At 38.5% G+C, this 23,261-nt stretch overlaps 2 protein-coding genes across 4 annotated transcripts; one reads left to right on the top strand and one right to left on the bottom strand.

The window, feature by feature from the left end:
- Nucleotides 1–1,634: 1,634 nt before the first annotated feature.
- On the bottom strand, nucleotides 1,635–4,181 carry LOC114358811 (transmembrane protease serine 6). Of its 3 annotated transcripts, none has more exons than XM_028312862.1 (7): nucleotides 4,046–4,181; nucleotides 3,880–3,950; nucleotides 3,533–3,716; nucleotides 2,318–2,523; nucleotides 2,118–2,243; nucleotides 2,000–2,026; nucleotides 1,635–1,910 (listed from the first exon to the last, which is right to left on the bottom strand). In XM_028312862.1, exons 1-7 carry the CDS (start codon nucleotides 4,080–4,082, stop codon nucleotides 1,659–1,661), a joined length of 903 nt encoding a protein of 300 aa, XP_028168663.1. In that variant the 5' UTR covers nucleotides 4,083–4,181; the 3' UTR covers nucleotides 1,635–1,658. The 3 variants fall into 3 exon arrangements, with proteins under 3 accessions (XP_028168663.1, XP_028168665.1, XP_028168664.1); XM_028312864.1 differs by having other exon boundaries at nucleotides 4,026–4,054; XM_028312863.1 differs by lacking the exon at nucleotides 2,000–2,026.
- Nucleotides 4,182–4,625: 444 nt separating this feature from the next.
- LOC114358810 (dyslexia-associated protein KIAA0319) lies at nucleotides 4,626–22,907 on the top strand. The gene is made up of 14 exons (XM_028312861.1): nucleotides 4,626–4,938; nucleotides 5,059–5,289; nucleotides 5,402–5,943; nucleotides 6,028–6,148; nucleotides 6,431–6,660; nucleotides 6,927–7,149; nucleotides 7,656–7,813; nucleotides 8,942–9,082; nucleotides 10,135–10,375; nucleotides 11,726–11,916; nucleotides 14,405–14,695; nucleotides 15,142–15,355; nucleotides 17,128–17,295; nucleotides 21,168–22,907. The coding sequence occupies exons 1-14, from the start codon at nucleotides 4,776–4,778 to the stop codon at nucleotides 21,329–21,331; spliced, it is 3,078 nt and encodes a 1,025-aa protein (XP_028168662.1). The 5' UTR covers nucleotides 4,626–4,775; the 3' UTR covers nucleotides 21,332–22,907.
- Nucleotides 22,908–23,261: the final 354 nt, after the last annotated feature.

The raw sequence follows: 23,261 nt of genomic DNA, 5'->3' as shown, positions 1-23,261 counted from the left end.
CCAGAATGAATGAATTTTCCCATCTTTGGCCACATGAATGGCCAAAAGTGGTGCACGAAGAACCCCACTTTTGGCCATTTAGTTTTTATCGTGATTTTTCAATTTAATTACTTAGCTATTTTGATATAAGTAATCGATTCATTTTCAGAGTTACGATTATAATGCCTCCATCGAAACCAAATACTAAAAAAAATCGGTGTTGTGAAAAGAAAATTGTTCCAGTACTAACCGCATAAACTTATACTATAGGTTAATGTTGATTTCAATTCAAGCTGAGATATTATATTTCATACTAGCGGCCGCCCACGACTTCGTACGCGTGGATCCCGTTTTACCCCCTTCATCTATCTTACGCGGTTTAGATTTTTTCGTACAAATGTTTTTTCCCGCTAACTCCCGTTCCCGTGGGAATTTTGCAATATCCTGTTGTAACTAAGCTTTAAGTTTACTAAGGTACCTGCATGCCAAATTTCAAGCGTCTAACTTAAGCAGTTTAGATTTTTCATACAAAAGGATTTTCCCGCTAATTCCTGTTCCCGTGGGAATTCCTAAGTATACTATAACCTGCCCAGGAGTATGAAAAATAATTGTACCAAGTTTCGTTAAAATCCGTCGAGTAGTTTTTGTTTTTTTTTGATGAATTTTGATGGCCAGAACTGGCACATGACTGTGGCCAGAAATGGGGTAAAGCTGGCCAAAAACAACAACTGGCACAAATTCCCATTTCTTTTTCTTTTCTACAGGATTATTTTTTCATTGAATCATTATGAAAAAATATGTATCCTTAGGCTAGATTTAAATATATTTAATCACTTTTTACAAGAAATAAGTCCGTGATAACAAAAACTGTAAAATGATATAGCCTCAAAGTCTAAAAAATTCTTAAAATGGCCAAAACCGGGTCACCTGCCCTATGTTCGTGAAAGCGTTTGAGAAAAAGTAGCCTTCTTTCAGCAGTTTCAGCTTTTACACAAAGAAGCAGTTGCGTTTTGTTTTTGTTTGAACTAGCTGTCAAAGTGACACCGCGATACGAATTTGTGATTTTCGTTCGTCGTCTAGTCGTGTTGTAGTTGAAAATATTTAGCGCAATCGGAACCCTGACTGATCGATACAACCAATAAATAATCTTGACTGGAGGAGGGGGGCGCGGAATTTTTTGGTTGGTCGAAAGGGGGCGCATCTTAAATAAGTTTGGGAACCAGTGTTAGAAATAATGATTGATTAACTAAAAGCAGAATAAATAAATGACTCAAAATAATAATAATAATAAGTAGGTAGGTACGTGTTATTATTTGAATTTAATGCAAGTAGGTTCAGAATGTGGAAAATATGCCTAATCGTACACTTACGATCATGGATGGAACACAAACTTTTCTTTGAATTTTTATTATACCTAATGGAAAACAAAATTTTTTTTTATTCAACTAAAATTATCAATATAGATAGACGGTGATCTATTGTATCGGCAACAAAAGGTAATCTTGCTATTTTAAAACCTAACTATAGCTACCATATCAATCGTAAACAGCATAATCATTCCGATACGGGTTTGGGGAAAATTCTCAACAATATCCTCATTTCCCATATCATCAGGTAGAGTGGTTGGCGTTGGGAATAGAAATAAATTTTAGTAATTTACTTTCTTCAACAATATTTATTTAATGTTCCGTTATTGGACTATTAGGAACCGTTATCACAGAAGGTGTTGGTGGAGGAGTGAAGGTTGTGAAGTCAAATGACATGTAAGCATCATGATCAATTACATCTCTGGCGTCATCAACACCGCAGGTTAGAAATTTGTTATGTTTAGATAGGTCTAAAAATCCAACTCCACACGGACGATCTACCAATCTTGATATCATCATACCCACAGCAAAACCAGAGCATTCAATTACAGAACCAAGATCATCCTAAAAAAGAATATAAGTGGTGTAAACAATGAAAGTTACAGTTTCATCTGAACACATTAATATTATACAATTTTAATTTAAATACTTACAGGACAAAGTGCCCCAAACTTATTTGACTGTAATAAATTAATAAATTTTATTAAAAGCTTAAAAATATAATATTTTATTATTAATTAAAAAAAATACGTTACTTTATTTCTGACTAACCTTGCATGGTTTTTGTTGTATACAAAGAAATTGTGAATCGTAGTTCCACATTTGTGTACACTGATCTGGCGGTAATAGATGAACATCTAACCGACGAAGGTTTATCGAAAGTGGTATAAGATATCCCTGAAAACACACAATAATATGTACAAGTCCTAATAATTATGTTCTAGGTAATGTTGTAATTCAGTTAGTCTTACATTTCTGCGGCTCCCCCAACCATAATAACGGCAATGTAAGTCCTCTACACGCCTGAGTGTGTTGGTTGGTGTTAAACCATAACGTAACCTGTTAACAACATAATCAGCCCCTGATTCCCGCTGATGAAACGAGAACTGTTTACTTAGAACGAGTAAGCCTAAGTTAGCGGAAGCACACGTTTTCCATCTCATGGTGTGGTTGTAACCTGAAAAATAATACTCGTTCATTATAGCCTGACCAGGAACATAAAAACCCTGGCATAGTGGCGCGTCAATTGCATTTGATAGTGCAACACTGAGTACAGTCGTACTTGTGTTAAATTAATAGGCTTACTTTATGTATCAGGATTCAGGATTACGGGTTAATTTAATATTTTCATGAATTAACGAAAACATATTATTATAGGTAACCTGGTTTAAATAAATTAAATGAAACCATCAATCGAGCTAGTAGGATTTATTTTATTATTCATCAATAATCAAATTCAGAACTTGAATATTCAAATGCAATGTCTGCTCATGAACGCTTCAGACTCGGTACTTCTTTCCCAATTCTATAAAATTCAACACTTAGAAAGTGACAAAAAATTTCAAAATAGTTAGTTGAAACAAACCACAGCTAATTTTCATAGTGGACTGTACTATACGATACACATGTCAGTCAATTTGACAACCTTTGTCGGAAACATTATTCAATGAAAATATTGTCCGAACCCTTAGTATTTCTCTTCGTCAAATACTTTAACACATTGTGAACCACTTTTCTTTCACGACTATAAAATGATTTTAGCAATTTAATTCACAAAATTGTAGAGTACATTTAAAATAAAGTTTGTTTACACTTTGACAGCAATAGACTGACATGCAAGGTGACATGTCAATGAAGTTTTCAGTTACTGTTGCCATTAAAAGAAATTAGTACCATTAGTTTTCCGCAACATGGCGAGGGTTTTTATGTTCCTGGTCAGGCTATACTCTTAAAATTTTAATTGCCAAAGTTATTTTTTATCATTCAACTATCAATCCAACATTCGGACTACGAGTATAATTAAAGTCGGTGTTGGACTGGTCGACTTGAGATCCGATGAGAGCGGGGTCAAACCCGCCCCCGCTGGACTATTGTGATTTATGATGAACTCACTCTTAATCTTAACACAAGCAGCTTCAAGAAGGATAATTAAATAATAAATATTTATGTTGAGTAAATTTGCTCACCTTTATGAATACACAAATGCTGCACGGTTCGACTTATACCAGCATGTTCTAGAAATTTATGAGTTCCACCGTACACTTCAAACTTGTAACGTTCTCCAAAAACGCATATTGCAGGAGTAAGCACTACATGAGCTTCAATCAACGTCCCCATGCAAAACATTAAGGCATGGGACAAAAAATGAACCTGAAATTTGAACTTGTAATAGTATTTTATTAAATAAAAACATTAGCTCAAAATACTTAGCACATAATTAAGTAAATGATTTTTAATAAAAAAAAAATCCAAGACTTTTTAATATGAATCATTCGAGATAAATATTAAACTGATGTTATCACAATTGCCTCACAACAAACTGCGCTTCGCTGACTTCAGCTTGTGTTCCCATAAAACCAGCAGCATTTCTAAAATCTATGTCAACTGAAAATAAAATTATAAAGTTTATTCTTTTTGTACCTAATTCCACTATAATATTTTTACGAAATAGGTAGGTACATTAAGGAAAAAATAATTACGTAATGTCGCTATTCCACCAATTTGGCCCGCTCCCATGATATAAAAATAAGCAAAAATAAAATAAATGCAATATTAACAAAATCAACGTGACAACAGTTTGAAGAAAAGTTATAATTAATGCCAATACTAGTTGTATTCATAGCATGCATTTTAATTTAACGATTCAATGAAACTTGTTTAATTTGTTAACCACTTTTATTCACAATAGTGTTTTTTATACCGACTAGTCTACGCTTAAATTTTTATCTTCTTGAATTTTGTTGCTGTCTGTACTTAGTTGAGTTTGGTGGCAAAAAGTGTGTTTCCAAGGTTTCGAAAAGATTTAAAAAGACAATATGTCAATGAAATGTCAAAAAAAGTAAGATATTCCATTATCTATAAATTTAAATATTTTGCTATTAACGTTTAAAGTAGCAAGAAACTAGAATATCTGTATCTCACAAAACTAGCATACAGATAAACGTTTAAATTATAGTAAACAGATAGGAACACTCCGCAAAATTGATTAAAATTCTGATTATATTTTGTGCTAATGTCAAGAGTGTCAATTTGTCTGGATTTTGTGCAGTGTGTGTATTACATCTACAAGAGAACTTAAAATATTTTTTAAGTACTGCATGTTCTGTTACTCCTACGCGCGAAATGTTTATTAGAATATGTTGCTTTTGATAGTACTTATCTAACAGTGGGTAAAATCTATGAACACTTAAATATCACATCAAATGAATTATGAATATGTTTAGTGCTACTTGTTTGAGTTTCTTTATTTTATTGATTGCCCTGAATATTGAAATCACTCTATCTCAATACAACAAGCCGTGGGGTGATAAATATGAAAATAACAAGTGTCCAAAATTGTATCCAAAAAATTTCGTTAATTACATTCCTGTAGGTAAGTGAATCCGTTTTGAAATTGTCGATAACATCAACAAATGATGCCAGTTTACGTAAATAATAGTGTCTTAATTAAGGCAATGTAATATAATAATGTTATTATTGTTTTACATAACAGGTAACTTGACTGCTGGAAATTATTCTGAAAAAAATGGGCTTAAAGGCTTGAGACAATGTGTGATGGCATGTTGTCTCAGTGATACCTGCAATATCGTGTTCATCGTGGACAGGAGGTGCTTCCATGTGGAGTGCGTCAGTGATGAGCTGTGCCTGCCTCTGCCAAGAGTAGGGAGCAGGAAGTGGGACGCTCATGTGTCCATGATACTTGTAAAACCTGTGCTACCTAGTGGTAAATACTTCTTTCTACCACCTTAACTAATAATAACACTGCAAATAAGCAAACATTTATGTATTTATTGTAAAAACAGTACTTAGTGCTTAATTTATAAAACAATTTACAGAAAACTGGGCAGACATCTTAGATCAATCAAGTTACAATGAAGTAAACACAAACTTTTCACCAGAAGAAGAAAGTTTGTACTCTCCATACACCAGTCATAGAAATGATCTAATGCCTGAAGATGATGACTCCAATTTCCTCTCAAGGTTTATCAACAATTTGCCTTCCATGGAAGAGGATGAGAGAAATTTTGATAAATACAGAGATAACAATGACAGTGAAATGATTATGGATGCAACTAGCTATTTGGAAAAAGTCCCATGTGAAGTGGGGGCTAGTGACTGTCCCTTCAATGCTGAATGTATCCCTTTGGGTTTAAAACTTCGGAATGGTATTTGCAAATGTATACCGGGCACTGAAGAAAACTCTCAAGGGTCCTGTGTCCAAACAATAAGACCATTTGCTAAAGGGCCCACAATACCTATGGACTCCATAAAAAAGAATGATGAGTTAATACCTGATCCTAAAAATGATGATTTGAAAACTGAAAGCTCAACGCCAAAAGCAATTCAGAATTTAACTGTGTCAGTTTCAGATAAAACGGTAAGGATAAAAGGATTCTATAAAAATATGACTAGAGAAATTATGCATTGATAAAATTTACCCACTAATAACTCATTTTTTCAGGTACAATTACCGGATAATGAAGTAACTTTGGCAGCTTACACTATTCCAGATGAGAAAACAACAAATAGTCATTACAACTATGCATGGACATTAGTTGACCAATCTAAAGGGGGATTTACAGGTATAATTTTAAATTAACATTATGTATTGTTGTCTATTCACCTTGATATTTCACCTGTATTTACCATGTGACAAGCAAATAAATAAATATTTAAAAATACAGCTACAGACTTGGGAGTATTAAATTAATTATTTAATACTCCCAAGTCTGTAGCTGTATTTTTAAATGGTGCCATTTTTTGTTTTGGACAATATAAATTTCATTTTATTTAATGTTGGTATTAACAACCCTATTAATGCTTTGATTGAATCTCAATCACACTTATTTCTGTTTGTCTATCAGGTAATATGAAGCAAGACGGTGCAACAGTGAAGCTGACAGATCTCACAGAAGGCCAATACAGGTTCAAGGTGACGGTGAATGGCACCAACTCGTACGGCGAAGGGTTTGCGACGGTGACAGTGAAGCCGCCTCAAAGGATTAACACGCCTCCAATGGTGGTTATCACTCCGCAGTCACAGACTGTCAAGCTGCCTAATTCCGGGGCTGTGCTCGATGGCAGTGCTAGCAAGGTAAAGTCCTGTCCATTGCAAGTTGGACAAGCAAGTCCGAACTGACACAGATACATATATGCGCGAATTTACTTGAAACTTTCTCCTGTATTGCATTAATTATCAATTAGATGTAGACTGCTGATAAACAGATAAAATTAAGAAGCTTTTAGGGCTTCCTACCCAAAGGGTGTCATGTTGGCATCCTTTGGATTCGGACGAAACCTTAAATGTACAAAAGTTAAGTCGCGACCCTTTGATAGATTTAAAACTTGTATGTTTTTTAGGATGATGATGCTATAATTTCCTGGCACTGGGATCTGACGTCAGGGCCGATCGGCTACCAACCGCCATTGCAGGATGGGCCCACGTTAGTGCTCAAAGACTTGAAACAGCCAGGCAACTACACTTTCAGACTGACGGTGGAAGACTCTGATCATGTCAAGAACTTCACTACAGCAAATATTACAGTGTTAAATCATACAGATTATCCCCCTGAAGCAAACGCAGGTATGTATTATATTATGTTTGTATATTGTATTGCACTGTGTTGCCGCCGATTTAGCTCTTTATGGAGCAAAAGCTAAAATCTGGCCAATGATGGGTAGGCGTTTCTGCCCTTTCCATGTCCATGACCTTTCTAATCGTCTAACATGTAGTGTTTAACTGTGTCGGGTCACGCCTTTTGCCTCACTCATGCCCGTTTTCACCATCAATCCCTAATTTTTAAGTGACCCCTTTGACAGCAAAACTCCAGTTATGTGTTACCATAGGGGTCACTTAAAAATTAGGGATTAATGGTGAAAACAGGCATTAGCATTACATTGTTATCTCTTGCACAAAATTTTTGTGGATCATAGGTACTTCAATAACTGCATAACTGATTTGATATTGCATATCTTTATTTTCTAACATTATCAAAAACAATTCGGACATTCGACATTGATGGATGGATCTGTGTTCTCTCTTTTGTTTTTATCTCACGTAGTATATCATGTATATTTATATTTTTGCAGGACAAGATGTGATAATATATTTACCGAACAACAAACTGACGCTAAACGGGAGTTTATCAACTGACGACCATGAGATCACATCCTGGGAATGGACTAAATCGGTTGAGGATGAAAACAAAGCTGTTGATATGCAGAATACACACTCGCCCTATTTACAGGTTCGTTTAACAATCACATTTTGAGCCTGTATACGCAAAATACGTATAAACGGTGTACAAAACTGGCTATGAATCATAATATTCATGTGTTATTGGTTGAAAATTCACAAATAGGTACAATAATATCAGACTACATTGAAAAATCTCCCCAATTACAATTTCATAAGAGATAAGTTTTTACCTCGACCAATGACCTTATTCTGCTTAAAAAATAATAACAAACGTCGCTTATACCATGGAGAGTATCGATTTGTGGGGAAAAAACTCATCCTTAAAGTCCACGATTTTTATATTCAATAATAAAGTTTAAAATAGCTGTTAAAAATAATAGTAGGTAAAAAAACTTAGATACATACTTACAATAAGCCCTTACCTCTTTGATACCTACTGTTGTAATTTTCGTCTTGCGTGGTTGACGATTTCAGAGGAATGGAAAATAAATACCTATGAGGAAAGGATACTGAAATAATTAAAAATTAGCTGTGGTTAGAAAACATTTAATCAGTGCAGGCAGTGACGCAGTGCTTGGTAGTTATCGCGCTCTATCAGTAAAGTTTAATTAGAGCGTGGAATGTTTGTAGTTTGCACAGTTTATCGGGTTTCGGAATTTGTTAAAAGCTCTGAGTTAGTTTGCGTATAATCCTTGCGTAGATATTGTTTTGTTTCGTTTCGTTAGAAGATACTATGTAAGGGCATGTAATGTGATCCTAGATCAAGAAACCCCGCTTTAGACCAAGTAATTAGGATTGGCAAAACTTAGGCTGGGTTGCACCATCTTACTCTCTATAACAATTAATATCAAAAATCTGTCAAACCCCATGCAAAAAAACACCGAATCGTTATAGTTAGGCGGTTATCACACTGCCCCGCGCTCCGCCGCGGTACGCGGGACGACAGATTTAATCATTGTATGCAAATACCTCAGTTTGTATAGAAAACACGCGCGGCACTTCACACTGACAACGCGTCTGGGCGCGGGATTTTGAAATATGAAATCACGCGCTCCGCGGCGGAGCGCGGCGCATTGTGATAACCGCCTTACGGTTAAAGTAAGGAGGTGCAACTCATCCTTATATTGAAACCCATATCGAATCAAATCGTAAACAATCTTCTTAATTATATTTTCAGTTGTCAAACCTTTCGGAAGGCGTGTACACGTTCGTGCTAAAAGTAACGGACTCGTCTGGACAGTTTTCCACAGCGGACGTGCATGTGTTTGTAAAACCGCCGACCAACACACCGCCCGTGGCTAACGCGGGAGCAGACGTGGTAAGTAAATAGTATAACTATAGAGGAGGAGGGGTGACATTGACATAATATTATGACGTGACAAAGATCTGAAGTCTTGCTGACGTTTATCGTTACAAAAACACCCTACCGCCGTGCCGTTCCGCATACCTCAAACACTGAGTTACGCGCTAGACCTACCTATTGTAAATTCGCCCCTACTATGTATATTGACGCCTGTAAAGTGAGATTATCTCTGTCAACTAAACTGAACTGAACATATTATATGGAAACATGCAATTTCTGCCTAAGTCGCGCCACTGTAGCGAAGCTAAATTTTAAAAATATCAAAACCGTATACTTTAAATTACCTTTTTTTAAACTTGGAATATTTCCTTGAAGAAATTTCGAGAATTAGGAAACAATTCAATATTATAAACATGTAAAAAATCTAACATTTATTTTTACTTACAATTTTCTATAACAGTGGTGACTAAACGCATGTGCATGAAGTGTTTAAATTGTAAATAATATGCTAAATTACATGAAGTAATGTAATTATTGTGAAAGAGTCTTATTGATAACGTTTTGTATCACTAAGGGCTGATTTTTCAATCGTCGGATAACTTTTAACTGAAGAATAAGTTTGGCACATGACAGTTCAGTATGGGAAATATGTCAAAATGACAAGTTTATTCTTCAGATAAAAGATAACTGACGATTGAAAAATCAGCCCTAAGACTATCAATAAGTTATGTATTTTCGAACGCAAAGGTGTGATGTATTTAGTTTTTGTACAATATTTTGTATACTTCGGGGTATGCCTTTTGAATGAAAAGGGTTATTAAGCATGAATGGATTCCGTATGGCAGGGTGTTGTTTGTTTCCAGTGCATGTTAAAAACCTGATATTATAGCTGTATCTTGTTATGTAAACTCAACATTGGAGATATCATAGGTGTTATTTGACCTACGATTATTTCGAGATAATGAAAAAGCAATCAAGAAGAAAGAATAAGAGCGAAGATTCCGATTTCCGATAGTCTACTAACTTCTTCACCCATCCTTCACCACATTTGTAAATTGTAATTGCAGTTCATATCTCTCCCACAAACCTGGATCACCCTGAACGGTTCGGCTTCGCACGACGACCACAGAATCGTGGCTTACACCTGGCGCTGCCTGTCGGGACCCACTAACTCTAACATTGTAAACTTTAACGAGTCCGTCGCCAACGCTACTGGTCTCACTAAAGGCCAGTACGTATTCTCGCTCACCGTACTGGACGATAATGGGAATTCGGCTTCTGATAATGTCACCGTTACTGTCACACAGAGTAAGTGTAAATATATCGGTCCATTTAGAAATGAAATAGTTCAGCATTAAAATGTTAATGGCTACCGTATTTGCGCTTATCGGAGCTCCACTACAGGTATTGTCACTCGGTAGTGGCTAAGACAGTGCCGCGAACTAGTGAGCGCTGAAGCGAGAAGACTATCGCATTTGCACTCGCCAGGATGGCACCAGCTATCAATACATTTCAAATACCTAACGACTGTCAACTCATACTTACTCTTGCTTTGTATACCTTAAATGATAATTATGCTGAATAAAGACGTTCTTATTCTTATTCATACTACCAATTTTTAGTTCTATCGCTAACCGTTAGGGGCGCTGTACAGTCTGTCATAATTTTTTTACGCGCGCACTTCATAGCGCGATTCGTTTAGCGTAAACTTATGGTAGAGCTACCGTATTGTGGTTCTTTTGATGGTGTCACTCGCAATAGGCGCCAACTAGTAAGCTCAAATAATGGCGCATATTCATTAGTCGATAACTCGTTCGGTATACAGCATGCGGGGGACTCCCCGTTCCAGAAATTTCCCGAACGCCGCATGCGGACCCTATCGACTAGTGAAATTGCGCCGTAAGGTAGCCATCATTGATTGGTGGTGGCAACTACTGTATTTAAAATTATACCGTCTCTTTGCGAAATTAATACATATTCCTCTCATTTCTACGTTTCTACATGGATCGATTTCGATGAACCAAAAAAATATGTTAAATTGCAATCACTACTTACTAAAGTTAGCTATATCATTTGTCAGAAAAGGGAATTGTTATAAAAAATATTAAAAGTGCATGATCTTTATAACTTTGTGTCTTACTAATATGTGTGTTACTAACATAAAAAGCATTTTGAAATTGGTGTGAAGGATGCGGGAACTTGTTCAATATTAATTGAAGCATACTTTTCTGCAAAACTATTGTTGCGTGGAAGATTGCATTTGATCGCTGGGATCGTACAGTCAGCCTCAAATAGTTCGGACACCCAATGTAGCCAAAAAGTGCGCAACACGTCTTTGTAACAATTGGAATAAGGTTGTGTTGTCAACTTTTTAGCTACTTTGGGTGTCATGAACTATTTGACGCTGACTGTACAACTCCGTTTCGTTCGTTCGTTCGTTTCAGCCGAATGACGTCCACCACTGGACAAAGGCCTCCTCCAAGAACGGTCCTGCGCTGCCCGCATCCAGGCTCTTCCCGCGACCTTCACCAGATCGTCGGTCCACCTAGTAGGAGGCCTGCCCACGCTACGTCTTCCAGCCCGTTTATTGTAATCAAATAAAATTTGTTATTGTGTAGTATCTCTGTATCATTTGACCACTAACCAAAACTTCTTTAGATAAAAACAGCCCACCCAAAGCGAATGCTGGCGGCGACCAAGTATTGAACCTGCCGGTGCCAGTTCTGATCCTAAACGGGTCGAAGTCTTCGGACGACTTCAGGATAGTCTCGTGGAAGTGGACGAGAGCCGGCGCTGGGCTCGCCGCGGGGACTGTGATACTCAATTCTGATACACAACCTGTGCTAATGGTGAGTATTTTTTAAAATAAATTTTAAATAAACAACTTGAAAAATCGAACTGCTGGTACTCAATTCTGCTGACGTACAACCTGTGTTGATGGTAAGTACTTTCGCGATTTCTAAGGCTGAGTTGCACCACCTTATTTTAACCGTGACTATAACTATAACTGGTGTTTTTTGTATGGAGTGTGACAGACTTGACGTTTGTTAAAGTTAAAATAAGATGGTGCAACCCAGCCGAGCACCAAGCCAACCCAGCAAGATTAATACCGTTTCTAATTAAATATGGTACTATTAAACAACTTTCTGATTATTGGTCCCTGATAGAATATTAGGTACTTTTCTGTAAGATAAATTATGTAGCTTCTGACGAATAGGTCAAATCTGGTGGAAAATATAATGTGATATTGATAATGTATATTTTTGGAATAATATGACAAAATCCTGATGACTATTTTATGTTGGATAGATAAATTCACCGATTTATCAGTTGTTGGATAGCATTGATCTGATAACGGTGAAAGTGGCCCTAAGAGTACCTAACAATAATGTACAAAACGAAAACTCTATTTTTAAAAGATTTGTATTATGGTAATCACTATATCAATGATGGTTTTCGCGAATGAAAAATCCGCCAGATGGCAATACCTTCCAAAACCCTGGAGGCAGTTGTTCATTCTCAGCTGTCTAGTCTCATTTTCACCAATAACCTTCTGAGTCCTTTCCAATCCGGTTTCCGTCCGGGTCACAGCACCAGCACCGCATTACTCAAAGTAACGGAAGACATCAGGATGGGAATGGAGCATGGCCAACTTACCTTACTGGTGCTTATCGATTTTTCCAACGCCTTCAACACAGTTGATCATGAAGTCCTCCTATCGATGCTATCCCGTTACAATTTGTCACCGGTTGTTATGGATTGGTTCGCCTCTTACCTCTGCGGGCGCCAACAGGCGGTACGCATTGATAAAACTGTTTCCCACTGGCGTGACCTTCTGACCGGTGTCCCGCAGGGTGGCATACTTTCACCTTTACTTTTCTCAATTTTTATTAACTCTATTACCCACAATATTGGCTCATCTCACCATCTTTACGCCGACGACCTTCAATTGTACCGACATTGTCACCATGATGAAATTGATCAAGCAGTACAGTACATAAATGACGATCTGGAACATATCAGAAAATGGTCGAGTCGTTACGGGGTTGCTGTAAATCCCAACAAATGCCAGGCAATAATTGTGGGTAGCCAGCGTCAACTTCGCCGCTTAAATATGGATGATGTCACCTCTGTCAATTTTGATGGGGTTGATATCCCATACTGCTCGTCCGTCAAAAATCTCGGTCTTTATCTAGATTCTAGCCTCAGCTGGACAACTCACGTATCTGAGATAAGTCGGAGGGTCATCGCCACATTGCGTTCCCTTTGCAGACTGAAATACTTCCTTCCAATTAAGACCAAAATCTCCCTTGTCCATACCCTTATTCTTCCGGTCATAGATTATGCTGATGTATGTTATCCTGACCTAAACCAAATTCATGTCAATAAGCTAGACCGGCTCCTCAACAACTGTATCCGGTTTATATTCTGCTTGCGCAAATATGACCACATTTCATCATTCCGGTCTAAGCTTCAATGGTTACCTATACCTTTTCGACGAAAAGTCAGAATCCTTCTAACACTTTTTTCAATCTTAAACAATCCAAATTCTCCTTCTTACCTAAAATCCCAATATACGCTCCTCAGTTCGACTCACTCTCGTCAACTACGTTCCTCTAATACGCTTCTTCTTTCCACTCCTTCTCATCGTACTGGTTTTCTTTCCAACTCTTTTCTTCTACATTCCATTCGTCTTTGGAACGGTCTCCCTGAAAACGTCAGGCAGGCTCCCAGCAAGTCCACCTTTAAATTCCATGTGCGCAAACATTATCTCGCTGGTGTTTCATCTTCATAATTTCTGTTCAACCTCCTTTTTTTCCCATTTTTTTTTTCCTTCTCTCTTTTTTTTTTTTTGTCTCCCTTTGTCATCCATCCTATTATTATATATGTATGTGTCTATGTATGTATTCATATGTTATTTATGTAATTTTTTTTTTTTTTTTTTAAATTCGTAATTATTCTATACCGCCTACTTTATTTTCAGTTTGGCCCTAAGGTTGACTGGCAGAAAATGTCCGAAAGGCATTAAGTCCGCCTTATGTACACCGTTCTATGTGCATATAAGTTTTTTAAATAAAAAAAAAAAATACGTAGACGCGAGGTTCAAATGCTGCATGATTGGTTATTTTTGACATGACATTGACAGATATGTCAAAATCCACCAATCACGCAGCAGTCAGACCCCACATCCACGTCCCGCCATCTAGCGGATCTTTAATTCGCGAAAACCCTCATTGGAATTTTAGAGACCTAACTACCTAAGTGAATTTTAACCCTGTCACTCCTGTCAGAAAAAGTCCAGCGATAAAAGTTATATAAATATGTACATCTTTCCAGCTAACCAACATAGAGCCTGGGAGATACGTCTTCGAGTTGACAGTCACGGACGACCAAGGGGAATCGGGTCGGGACACAGTTAGCGTCCAAGTCAAGCCCGACCCTCTAGATATGAACCTACTGGAGATGACGCTGTTCACCCCCATATCTACGTTCACCCAGGGACAGCTAGACTCGCTAGTACAGAAGATGACGTTGCTGTTGAAAGATGACGTCAAAGTCAACGTGACCAGGGTCAAAGGACAAGTGGACTCTGGAAACACGCAGCTCATATTCTTTTTGTCTAAAGAGGTATGTTTTAGTTTTTCTTAACTTCACTAATACTCTTTTATTTTATCTCATCACATCTCGTTACCACAAATCTACTAAAATCCATAAAAGATTTTGAATCTAATGCAAAAACTTCATTATTATTATCACAATTTCCACTTTTAGAAGAAATACTTTTGGTAAAGCACGTGATCCTTAGCCAAAGTTGGAATTTATTACCATTAACACTATTTGACTAGTTGACCTCTAGACTAACCAAAGAATAAAACCGGCTCTAAGTAAGTCCAAGTCGAGCATTTTCTACCCCTTCGACACACGATGTGTGTGTCGAAAGGGTAGAAAATGCTCGATTGCTCCCTTAGATGAACAAATCACAACAGAAGACTACTGTAACCATTGTATATTTATCAAAAATTATCCATGGCGATGAAAGAGTTATTCATCGAAAATAATTCAATTTCTTCCAGGGCAAACCTCTAGAAGGCACCAAAGCGCTCGCCCTAGCGCGTATCGCGGCTACCGTAGAGGAAGGCGCGCACGTGCGCTCTTTTCTATGTCTAAGCACGTGCTCAGGGCGTGGCGTGTGCGACCAGGCTACGAGGACGTGCCGCTGCGACGCTTTCTGGATGCAGAGTTTATTCAATCAGTTGGGACCGTTAGGAGACGGCCATCCGGACTGCGGTGAGTGTCTATACCAGCCTTGAGGACTGAAACGAGACGCTAAGGAGACCGCTACGTGACACCGACGCGACGACAACATGACGCAAGATGGCAACGTGTGTGACTCCAATGCGATGGCAATGCGGCTATTTGATAGGTGATGCTTCTGTTCTTGAGCTTGTGCTCGGGGCGCGGCGTGTGCGACCAGGCGACGAGGACTTGCCGCTGCGACGCTTTCTGGATGCAGAGTCTTTTTAACCAGCTGGGACCGTTGGGTGATGGGCATCCGGACTGCGGTGAGTGTCTATACCGGCCTTGAGGACTGAAACGAGACGCTAAGGAGACCGCTACGTGACACCGACGCGACGACAACATGACGCAAGATGGCAACATGTGTGACTCCAATGCGATGGCAATGCGGCTACTTAATAGGTGATGCTTCTGTACTTGAACTTGTGCTCAGGGCGCGGCGTGTGCGACCAGTCGACTAGGACGTGCCGTTGTGACGCTTTCTGGATGCAGAGTTTATTCAACCAGCTGAGGCCGTTGGGTGGTCATCCTGACTGCGGTGAGTGTCTATACCGGCCTTGAGGACTGAAACGAGACGCTAAGGAGACCGCTACGTGACACCGACGCGACAGCATGACGCAAGATGGCAACGTGTGTGACTCCAATGCGATGGCAATGCGGCTTCTTGATAGGTGATGCTTCTGTTCTTGAACTTGTGCTCAGGGCGCGGCGTGTGCGACCAGTCGACGAGGACTTGCCGCTGCGACGCCTTCAGGATGTAGAGTTTATTCAACCAGCTGGGACCGCTGGGTGATGGGCATTCGGACTGCGGTGAGTAATACTGGCTTTGGGAGGATTTGGAACGTGACATTGATGACACACCGACGGGAAAACCAGGACGCGTGGGAATAGGAATGGCAACGTGATTCTTGAAATCTTAAGCAATGGGGATGCGACTGCGACGGGACGGCAACGCGACGGCGATAGTAGATGGGGCGCACGTGCGCTCTTTTTTCTGTCTCAGCACGTGCTCGAGGCGCGGCGTGTGCGACCAGACGACGAGGACTTGCCGTTGCGACGCTTTCTGGGTGCAGAGTCTTTTTAACCAGCTGGGGCCGTTAGGAGACGGCCATCCGGACTGCGGTGTCTATATCGAGTCTGTGATAAGCTAGGAACGGTCTGTAAATGACAGTGACTGAACTAAAACGTGACGCCGACGAGATGGTGACGTGACGCGAGATTCGTTCCGCTGCTGTAACTGAGCAGGTGCTGCGGTGAGTGTCTTTGCCGGCTTTTATTACCGACGGGGACGATTACGCTACGCAGATGTGCTCTCGTATACGTCATACACTCGGCAGTGTAGAAATTATTGCGTAGTTATTGCTAATAACTGATCCCTTAGTTGACTATTATGCAGACTGTAGCCTTATTCACGTAACAAAACTTCAACGACAACAAATCGTTGAATGCGATCCTATCGAGTAATCGTTCTACTGAAATGACCCTTATGAATACGGATTTAGAACTGTTTTTCAATGATAACGACGACGTAACAAAACGTCAATGACAACAAATCGCTGAGTTGCGATCCTATCGAGTAATCGTTCTATAAAAATGACCCTTGTGGTATTCACAAGGGATTTAGTTTTTCAGTGGAACGACTTCTGAACGTCAGCGAGATCTTGACTGTCAAAATACGTGAATTAGGCCACTGGTCAGATGTAATGCTAGCCAGAGGATATTTGAGATATGATTTTGCAACAGCTGTATTGCTTATTTTCCAGACTGGTCAGTGGTATACGCCAGCCTGGGCGGGCTGGCTCTGCTGTGCGCGGCGGCGGCGCTGTGCTACGGCTGTGCGCGCGCCGCCTCGCGCCTGTGCGCGCCCCGCAAGCGCGCCGCCCGGCCCAAGTACCGCCTGCTGCCGCTGCAGGGCCACGAGGACACGCCGTGTGAGTAGTAGCGATGGGCGTTATTCATTATCACGGGTTATTAAACGAGTGATCAGCCTGACCAGTGATTGTCGTTATCCAGAAACGCCTAAACTAGTTTTTTTCTTAACGTCATACAACGTTAGAATCTCTTCGTTATTCAACACGATTGTTTCCACAACGCTCTTAAGCTAAACTGAATTCACTCTTAAGCAAACAACATAAGGTAGATGTTTGGTTGACATAAAAAATAACGGTTTCCCGCTTCGTTATGACAGATTTGAGGACAACGTCGTACATTGACGATTCTTAAACATATTTTTTGTAACCTAAAGGAGTAAAGCGAGTAATGTATGGTGTCCAATTAATAAGGATCGCAACGAAACGAGTGCGTGTGCGAGTGAGAAAGCCATAGGACGTTAACATAAGTGTGGATGAAATAGGTATAATATTCAATTGAATTTGAGTCTTATTTTGAAGGTCATAAGTTCCTAAATGCCTTGCAGCTAACCAAACACCTAACGTTATAATTATCACGCTTGCTTGAGAGTTGTGGAAATAACTTCGTTTAAAAAAAACTAGTTTTGAAAACGTTATTCGTGATTCGAAAACCGTCGCGTTTAGTTATTTCAAAAACCCATAACGACACATCTTTAGTGAGTAGACAGGCTTTATTATTATGGTCCGCCCCGGGTGCCCATGCATCACGGTGACAACAGTCGCGTAGATTAGTAGGTACTAAAGTCTGTTCGCCGAGAGTTGATAAAAAAAATAAATATCAGAGGTTCTAAACTCATTATAAATTGCGGCCCGTTAATTATTTTTGTCGATATAATGAAAAAGTTGGTAGATTATCATTATTATCTATTTTAAATTTACGGGAATTATTCCGGTTAGGGCATACGTGGGGATACGGATCAAACACGTGGCGTCCATGTGTTGGATAAAAAGTATTTCATTATTATCAAGTGGCTTATAGTGTATCCCTATGTTGGGCAAAGCCCTACCCACTGTCATCCCATTCATTTCGGTCTTATGTAAAATAAATCTATTCCGTTTCACACATTGCGGTCCGCCGGCCGGGGCGCTTGACGACAGCTGCGTGGCTTGTACCATGGTACTCAGTGCGCGTTGTGACAAACGACGCCCGCCATACAGAATGCGATAATTAAGCGACAGTCGCTATTGTAAGACATTTCATAATATTTATCAACTCTCGGCGAACAGACTTTAGGTACTCACTGGCGCATCTGCATGACAAGGACGGTCATGATATGTCATGCATGATAGACCAGACCATTCTGGGGTGCCTTAGCCCCCCTCTTAATAGGTGGGAAGGATCGCCCCGGGTGCCAAGTGTAAGGACGGGACGAGGCTAATTAAAGATGTTACTCGTATTGAATATGATTTATTACTGAACTCTCAAATATTATATACATTGCTTTATATATTGTCTTACTACTACGTCACATGCCCTTCCAAAAGGAAAAAAAAATGTTTAGTTATAAACACATTTTTTTTTATATAATACGTCATATAAAATTCATTAAAATAAAATTTAATACACATTTTACTTTAAAAATAACAATAGACAGCTGCGCAGCCTTGAAGAGTAACCTAGTATTAGACAGTCAATAGTAATTAACTACCATTACATAGTCATACTGTATAAAGTCGTGTTCTATTCTTATGTATAATTTTCTCTTTACCATTAACTAAAATAATTACATTAGGCGATACATCCTTTACTACAGTAAATGGACCTAAATACAATGGGTCTAGTTTATTACAATTTTCATTTTTTACTAATAGTAGATCGCCACTTTTGTAAACAATAGGATTAATATAATTATCATATTTATTTTTTCTTAATATTTTACTAGTACATAGATTATTTTTAGCTTCCAGCTGCGACCTTTGAATTCGGTACTTAAGTTCTATTGGATAACTATTGAAATTGTAAATAGGATCTAAAGTATTCGTTAGGTTTGTAGGTATGTTACATAATTTGCCAAATACCAATTCGTAAGGTGTAAATTTTGTTTCGGAATGAACAGTAGTATTATATGAAAAACACCAAAATGGTAACCATGAGCTCCACTCCTGATTTATAGTGTTATTTATTTGCATTCTTAAGTAAAAAGTTAAATGTTTATGACTGTTTTCTAATGAACCTAAAGTTTGGTGATGAAAAGCGGTAGATTGTAAGTGATTAATATTTAAGATTTTACAAACCTGTTCTAATGTTGCATTAACAAATTCGGTGCCCCTGTCTGTAATGATTTCACGTGGAATTCCATACCTGAGTATAAAGTTGTTGACTAACGCCGTTGCTACGCTGAGCGCCTCCTTGTTCGCTATCGGATACGCCTCGACGTATTTGGTCAAGTCGCACTGGAGCGTTAAAATGTAGCTATAATTATTATCTCTAATTAACGGGCCTACTAAATCTAAATTAGACAAACAAAATACTTTTTGAATGGAATAGGATAAAAATGCGTGTTGTTTTGTGGTTAGTAGATTTCATTTAAAAAAATATACTAAAATAATTTTGAATCTACTAATCATAATGACCGGTTACTTTAATTTCAGGCGGGTGAAGTCGTGGGCCAAAGCTGGTTTTAAATACAATATAATTTTCATTTCAAATCAAACTGACTGAAAATGACCATTTCTGACAGTTAATGACTAGGTATTTTTTGAAAAATTTGACCGTTTAAGACGGTAAGTCAAATTCAATCAACTTAGTCATTTTCAACACTAGGCCATCGACGTCCGTTCGGCACATTCGCGACACCCCTAACTTTTACTTTCGACCGCGTACCGAAATTTGAAATTCGAAGGAATGCTCGCGTTTCGTCGGTTTATATGAAGTTACAATACTGTATGATATTATTACCGTGCCCATGTATATGTTACGGCTAAAGATAGATGTGAACATAAACTTAAGATTAGCCGGCTAAACTTAAGTTTATCTTCGACGAGGTGTTAATGTAAGTTTCTTCTATCTTTACATATGTAAATCGGAAAGCGCAGCGTAGGACGTCCACCTACAATGTAGTCCGACGACTTCATAAAGGTAGCAGGAAGGCGCTGGATGTAGGCCGTTGCCAACCGGTCATCATGGAAGTAATTGCGGGAGGCTTATGTGCAGCAGTGGACGTCCTATGGTTGAATTGATGATGATGATGACACTGTAGCCTGCCGAGCTAGGATGCGCGCCGTTTTAGACGACAGACAATTATCGATACAATGGTGCGATAAATGCTTATTGCGGCGCGCATCCTCGGACTATAGCTCGGTGTATTATGGTATCACGTTTTCAGACATGAAAGCACATTCCGCTAGCACCTAAAACGTGATTTGCAGAGGCTTTTTTTTTTTTTTTTTTTTTTTCACAACGAGGAAGCTCTTGGCCTGTACCTCACCTGATGATAAGTGACGATCAGGCCGAAGGTGGAAGCGAGCTTCACCCGGAATCCTCAACCACGGAGGAACTGGCTATCTTACCTCTAACTGCCGGAACACAATAATGCTGTTAACATTGTTGTTATGGCGACAGACTTAGGTAAGATGGTGGTAGCTAGCCAGGCGGACTTAGAACAAGCCCTACCACCAACCAAACCGAACAGAAAAATCTGCCCCCACTGGGAATCGAACCCGGGACCTCTGCGTCTGAAGCAGGTGGTCTTACCACTAGACCACAGAGGCGGTTACAGCGGTCTTAGAGGATCACTCTGTTGTAAGACGGTCCCTTTTTCATCTCAACAGAATTGAACTGCGATACACTGCAGCGTTGCAGTTAAGTGCGATATGTCTAAAAGATTTCTTATATTCAGGATTTGCACAGACGAAGATTGAACTTCTTTTCACCTTTTCCATTCTTGTTACAGTCGCGAACAAAGGCATATCGGAGAGCGAAACAGATTCAGACGTGCTATTCGAGTCGAAGGGCCAGTCCACGTCATTCCTCACGCGATCCATGAACGGAGAACCACAAGGTAACAGTTGGAAGAAAAACGGACACTATAAAAACAGCCGCAAAGTCAAAACGTAACTGGAAACAACACTGCCTTTGTTATACAGTTTTCTTTGTGCAATTCGCTAGTTAGCTGTTAGTGTGTAAATGTCGCGTGCAATTTGTATACACTCGGTTGTAAAATGTGTAGGGTAGGGTCATGTTGCCTGTTCGCGACCAAACGACGGATTATCCCTTTAATAAAATAGAAAATACTTAGAAATGACACTTGTCATACATTCGGGTTTCTTTCTTTGTTCATGCTTATTTTTCTATATTCATTACTGTTGTTTGGACGAGAACAAGCGACATGACCCTATTATTTTAAGTTACTTATGTTTGGTGATTATACCACGTTAATACTTGATAGTATTACCGTGATTATACAGTTCTGTCGTATTGTGGAACTGCCAAGATTATAAGAAAAATGTGCAGTAAAACGTTAATACACAATTTTGCGCTTGATTGTCCTGTTCATCAGGGACTACTAACAAATTAAGATATAGGTACACTCATGTCCGATAGTAAAAAATCTACAACATTGGTGCGCAATTGTATCTATACATTTGATTTATAAAACAAAATGAATATCCCTAGAAATATCTAGTTTTACATCGTAACTACTTTAGTGGTTTTATGCCCGTTTTCACCATCAATTCCTATTTTTTGAGTGACCCCTATGAAAACAAAATTCATAGTGTTACCATAGGGGTTACTTAAAAATTAAGGATTGATGGTGAAAACGGGCATTAGTGTATTGAGTTTGCATGTTTCATAATATTCAAAGTATAAATCGAATAAATATACTGACGATGGAGAATCATTACAAGTATTATGTATAAAAGTAACTTATTTAAATATATGTATGACGTATGTATTATGAACATTACATTGAACATTGCTAGTGACGTTGAAGGTGTTAATAGTGATCAAATCAACATACTTTTTGTTTTGTAGAAGGTGTTGTTCCGTGAGTTAATAGTAATTAAAATATCAGCCTTCCACCAGTTAAATAGGTAATAATTACTTGTGTAAAATCTTACGAACTAAAAATATTGTGTGCATTTTTTCAGCACAAACACAAGTGATATCGTAACATACTTAATATAGAACAAGTTACCTGTAATGATAATAATATTATAGAATTTTGCATCAATTTGTAAAGTCGAGGTCTGATAGTAGTACAATTAAGTGAATATCTCACGAATCACATGTGCCTGTTGTAAAGTATTCGGCTAGTTGTATTTTTCGGATTGAACGTCGAATATGCTGTGAAGAACGTCATCGCTTACATTTTTTACAATATTGTAGACGATATTGATTTCACGCACAAAATATAAAGTCAGTAGTAAGATTAACACCGTTGAGCATTATTCTAAATTAGATCTATAGTGATTATATGTATTGATAGGTAATTTATATCAAACTTACGAACAACGAGATCGCTGCGTTTTGCTCCCTTTTTATTGGTCTACAAGTAAGCATTTTTGGGCGAGGTGATTACAAAATGATGTAGCCTCCTTAGGAGCAAAATAAAGGATCGGGAACAAGCAAAATCTGTATACAGAAAGATTAGTTTACTACATACAATAAGCAAGTTGTACTAGCCACGAATGTTCGTAAGCAAAACAACATTGGCAAATCTATGGTTAAATATAAATAAAGGCCGAACGCCGAACATATGACAAATTTAAATTAGGATTTGTATCCATAAAAATAAATATTAATTGCAACTGTAATTATAAGCAATATTGGACAAACGAAATAAAATAATTTCATAATTACATAAATCTATATATATAAAAGAAAGTCGTGTTAGTTACTTCGCTTATAACTCAAGAACGGCTGAACCGATTTAGCTGAAAATTGTCAGGGAGGTAGTTTAGAGCCAGGAGAAGGACATAGGACACTTTTTATCCCGTTCGAAATTAAAAAAAAAAGTCTGCTTATTTATTGCCATTAAGGCGGA

The sequence above is a fragment of the Ostrinia furnacalis genome, unplaced genomic scaffold (assembly GCF_004193835.3).
Source record: "Ostrinia furnacalis isolate ACB-3 unplaced genomic scaffold, ASM419383v2 OfSCF4122, whole genome shotgun sequence".
In the NCBI taxonomy this organism is placed as follows: domain Eukaryota; kingdom Metazoa; phylum Arthropoda; class Insecta; order Lepidoptera; family Crambidae; genus Ostrinia; species Ostrinia furnacalis.
The sequence above is the reverse complement of the archived record's forward strand: the minus strand, read 5'-3'. Positions and strand labels throughout refer to the sequence as shown.

Bases quoted from the DNA above. Each gene is read 5' to 3' on its own strand.
- LOC114358811 (XM_028312862.1), bottom strand. From the start codon at position 4,082: ATGGGAGCGGGCCAAATTGGTGGAATAGCGACATTAC. The intron at 3,717-3,879 runs GTGAGGCAATTG...TTCAAATTTCAG, and splicing joins TCAGCGAAGCGCAGTTTGTT to GTTCATTTTTTGTCCCATGC. The intron at 1,911-1,999 runs GTAAGTATTTAA...ATTCTTTTTTAG, and splicing joins AGTTTGGGGCACTTTGTCCT to GATGATCTTGGTTCTGTAAT.
- LOC114358810 (XM_028312861.1), top strand. From the start codon at position 4,776: ATGAATATGTTTAGTGCTACTTGTTTGAGTTTCTTTATTTTATTGATT. The intron at 5,944-6,027 runs GTAAGGATAAAA...TCATTTTTTCAG, and splicing joins TGTCAGTTTCAGATAAAACG to GTACAATTACCGGATAATGA. The intron at 7,814-8,941 runs GTTCGTTTAACA...TTATATTTTCAG, and splicing joins CACACTCGCCCTATTTACAG to TTGTCAAACCTTTCGGAAGG.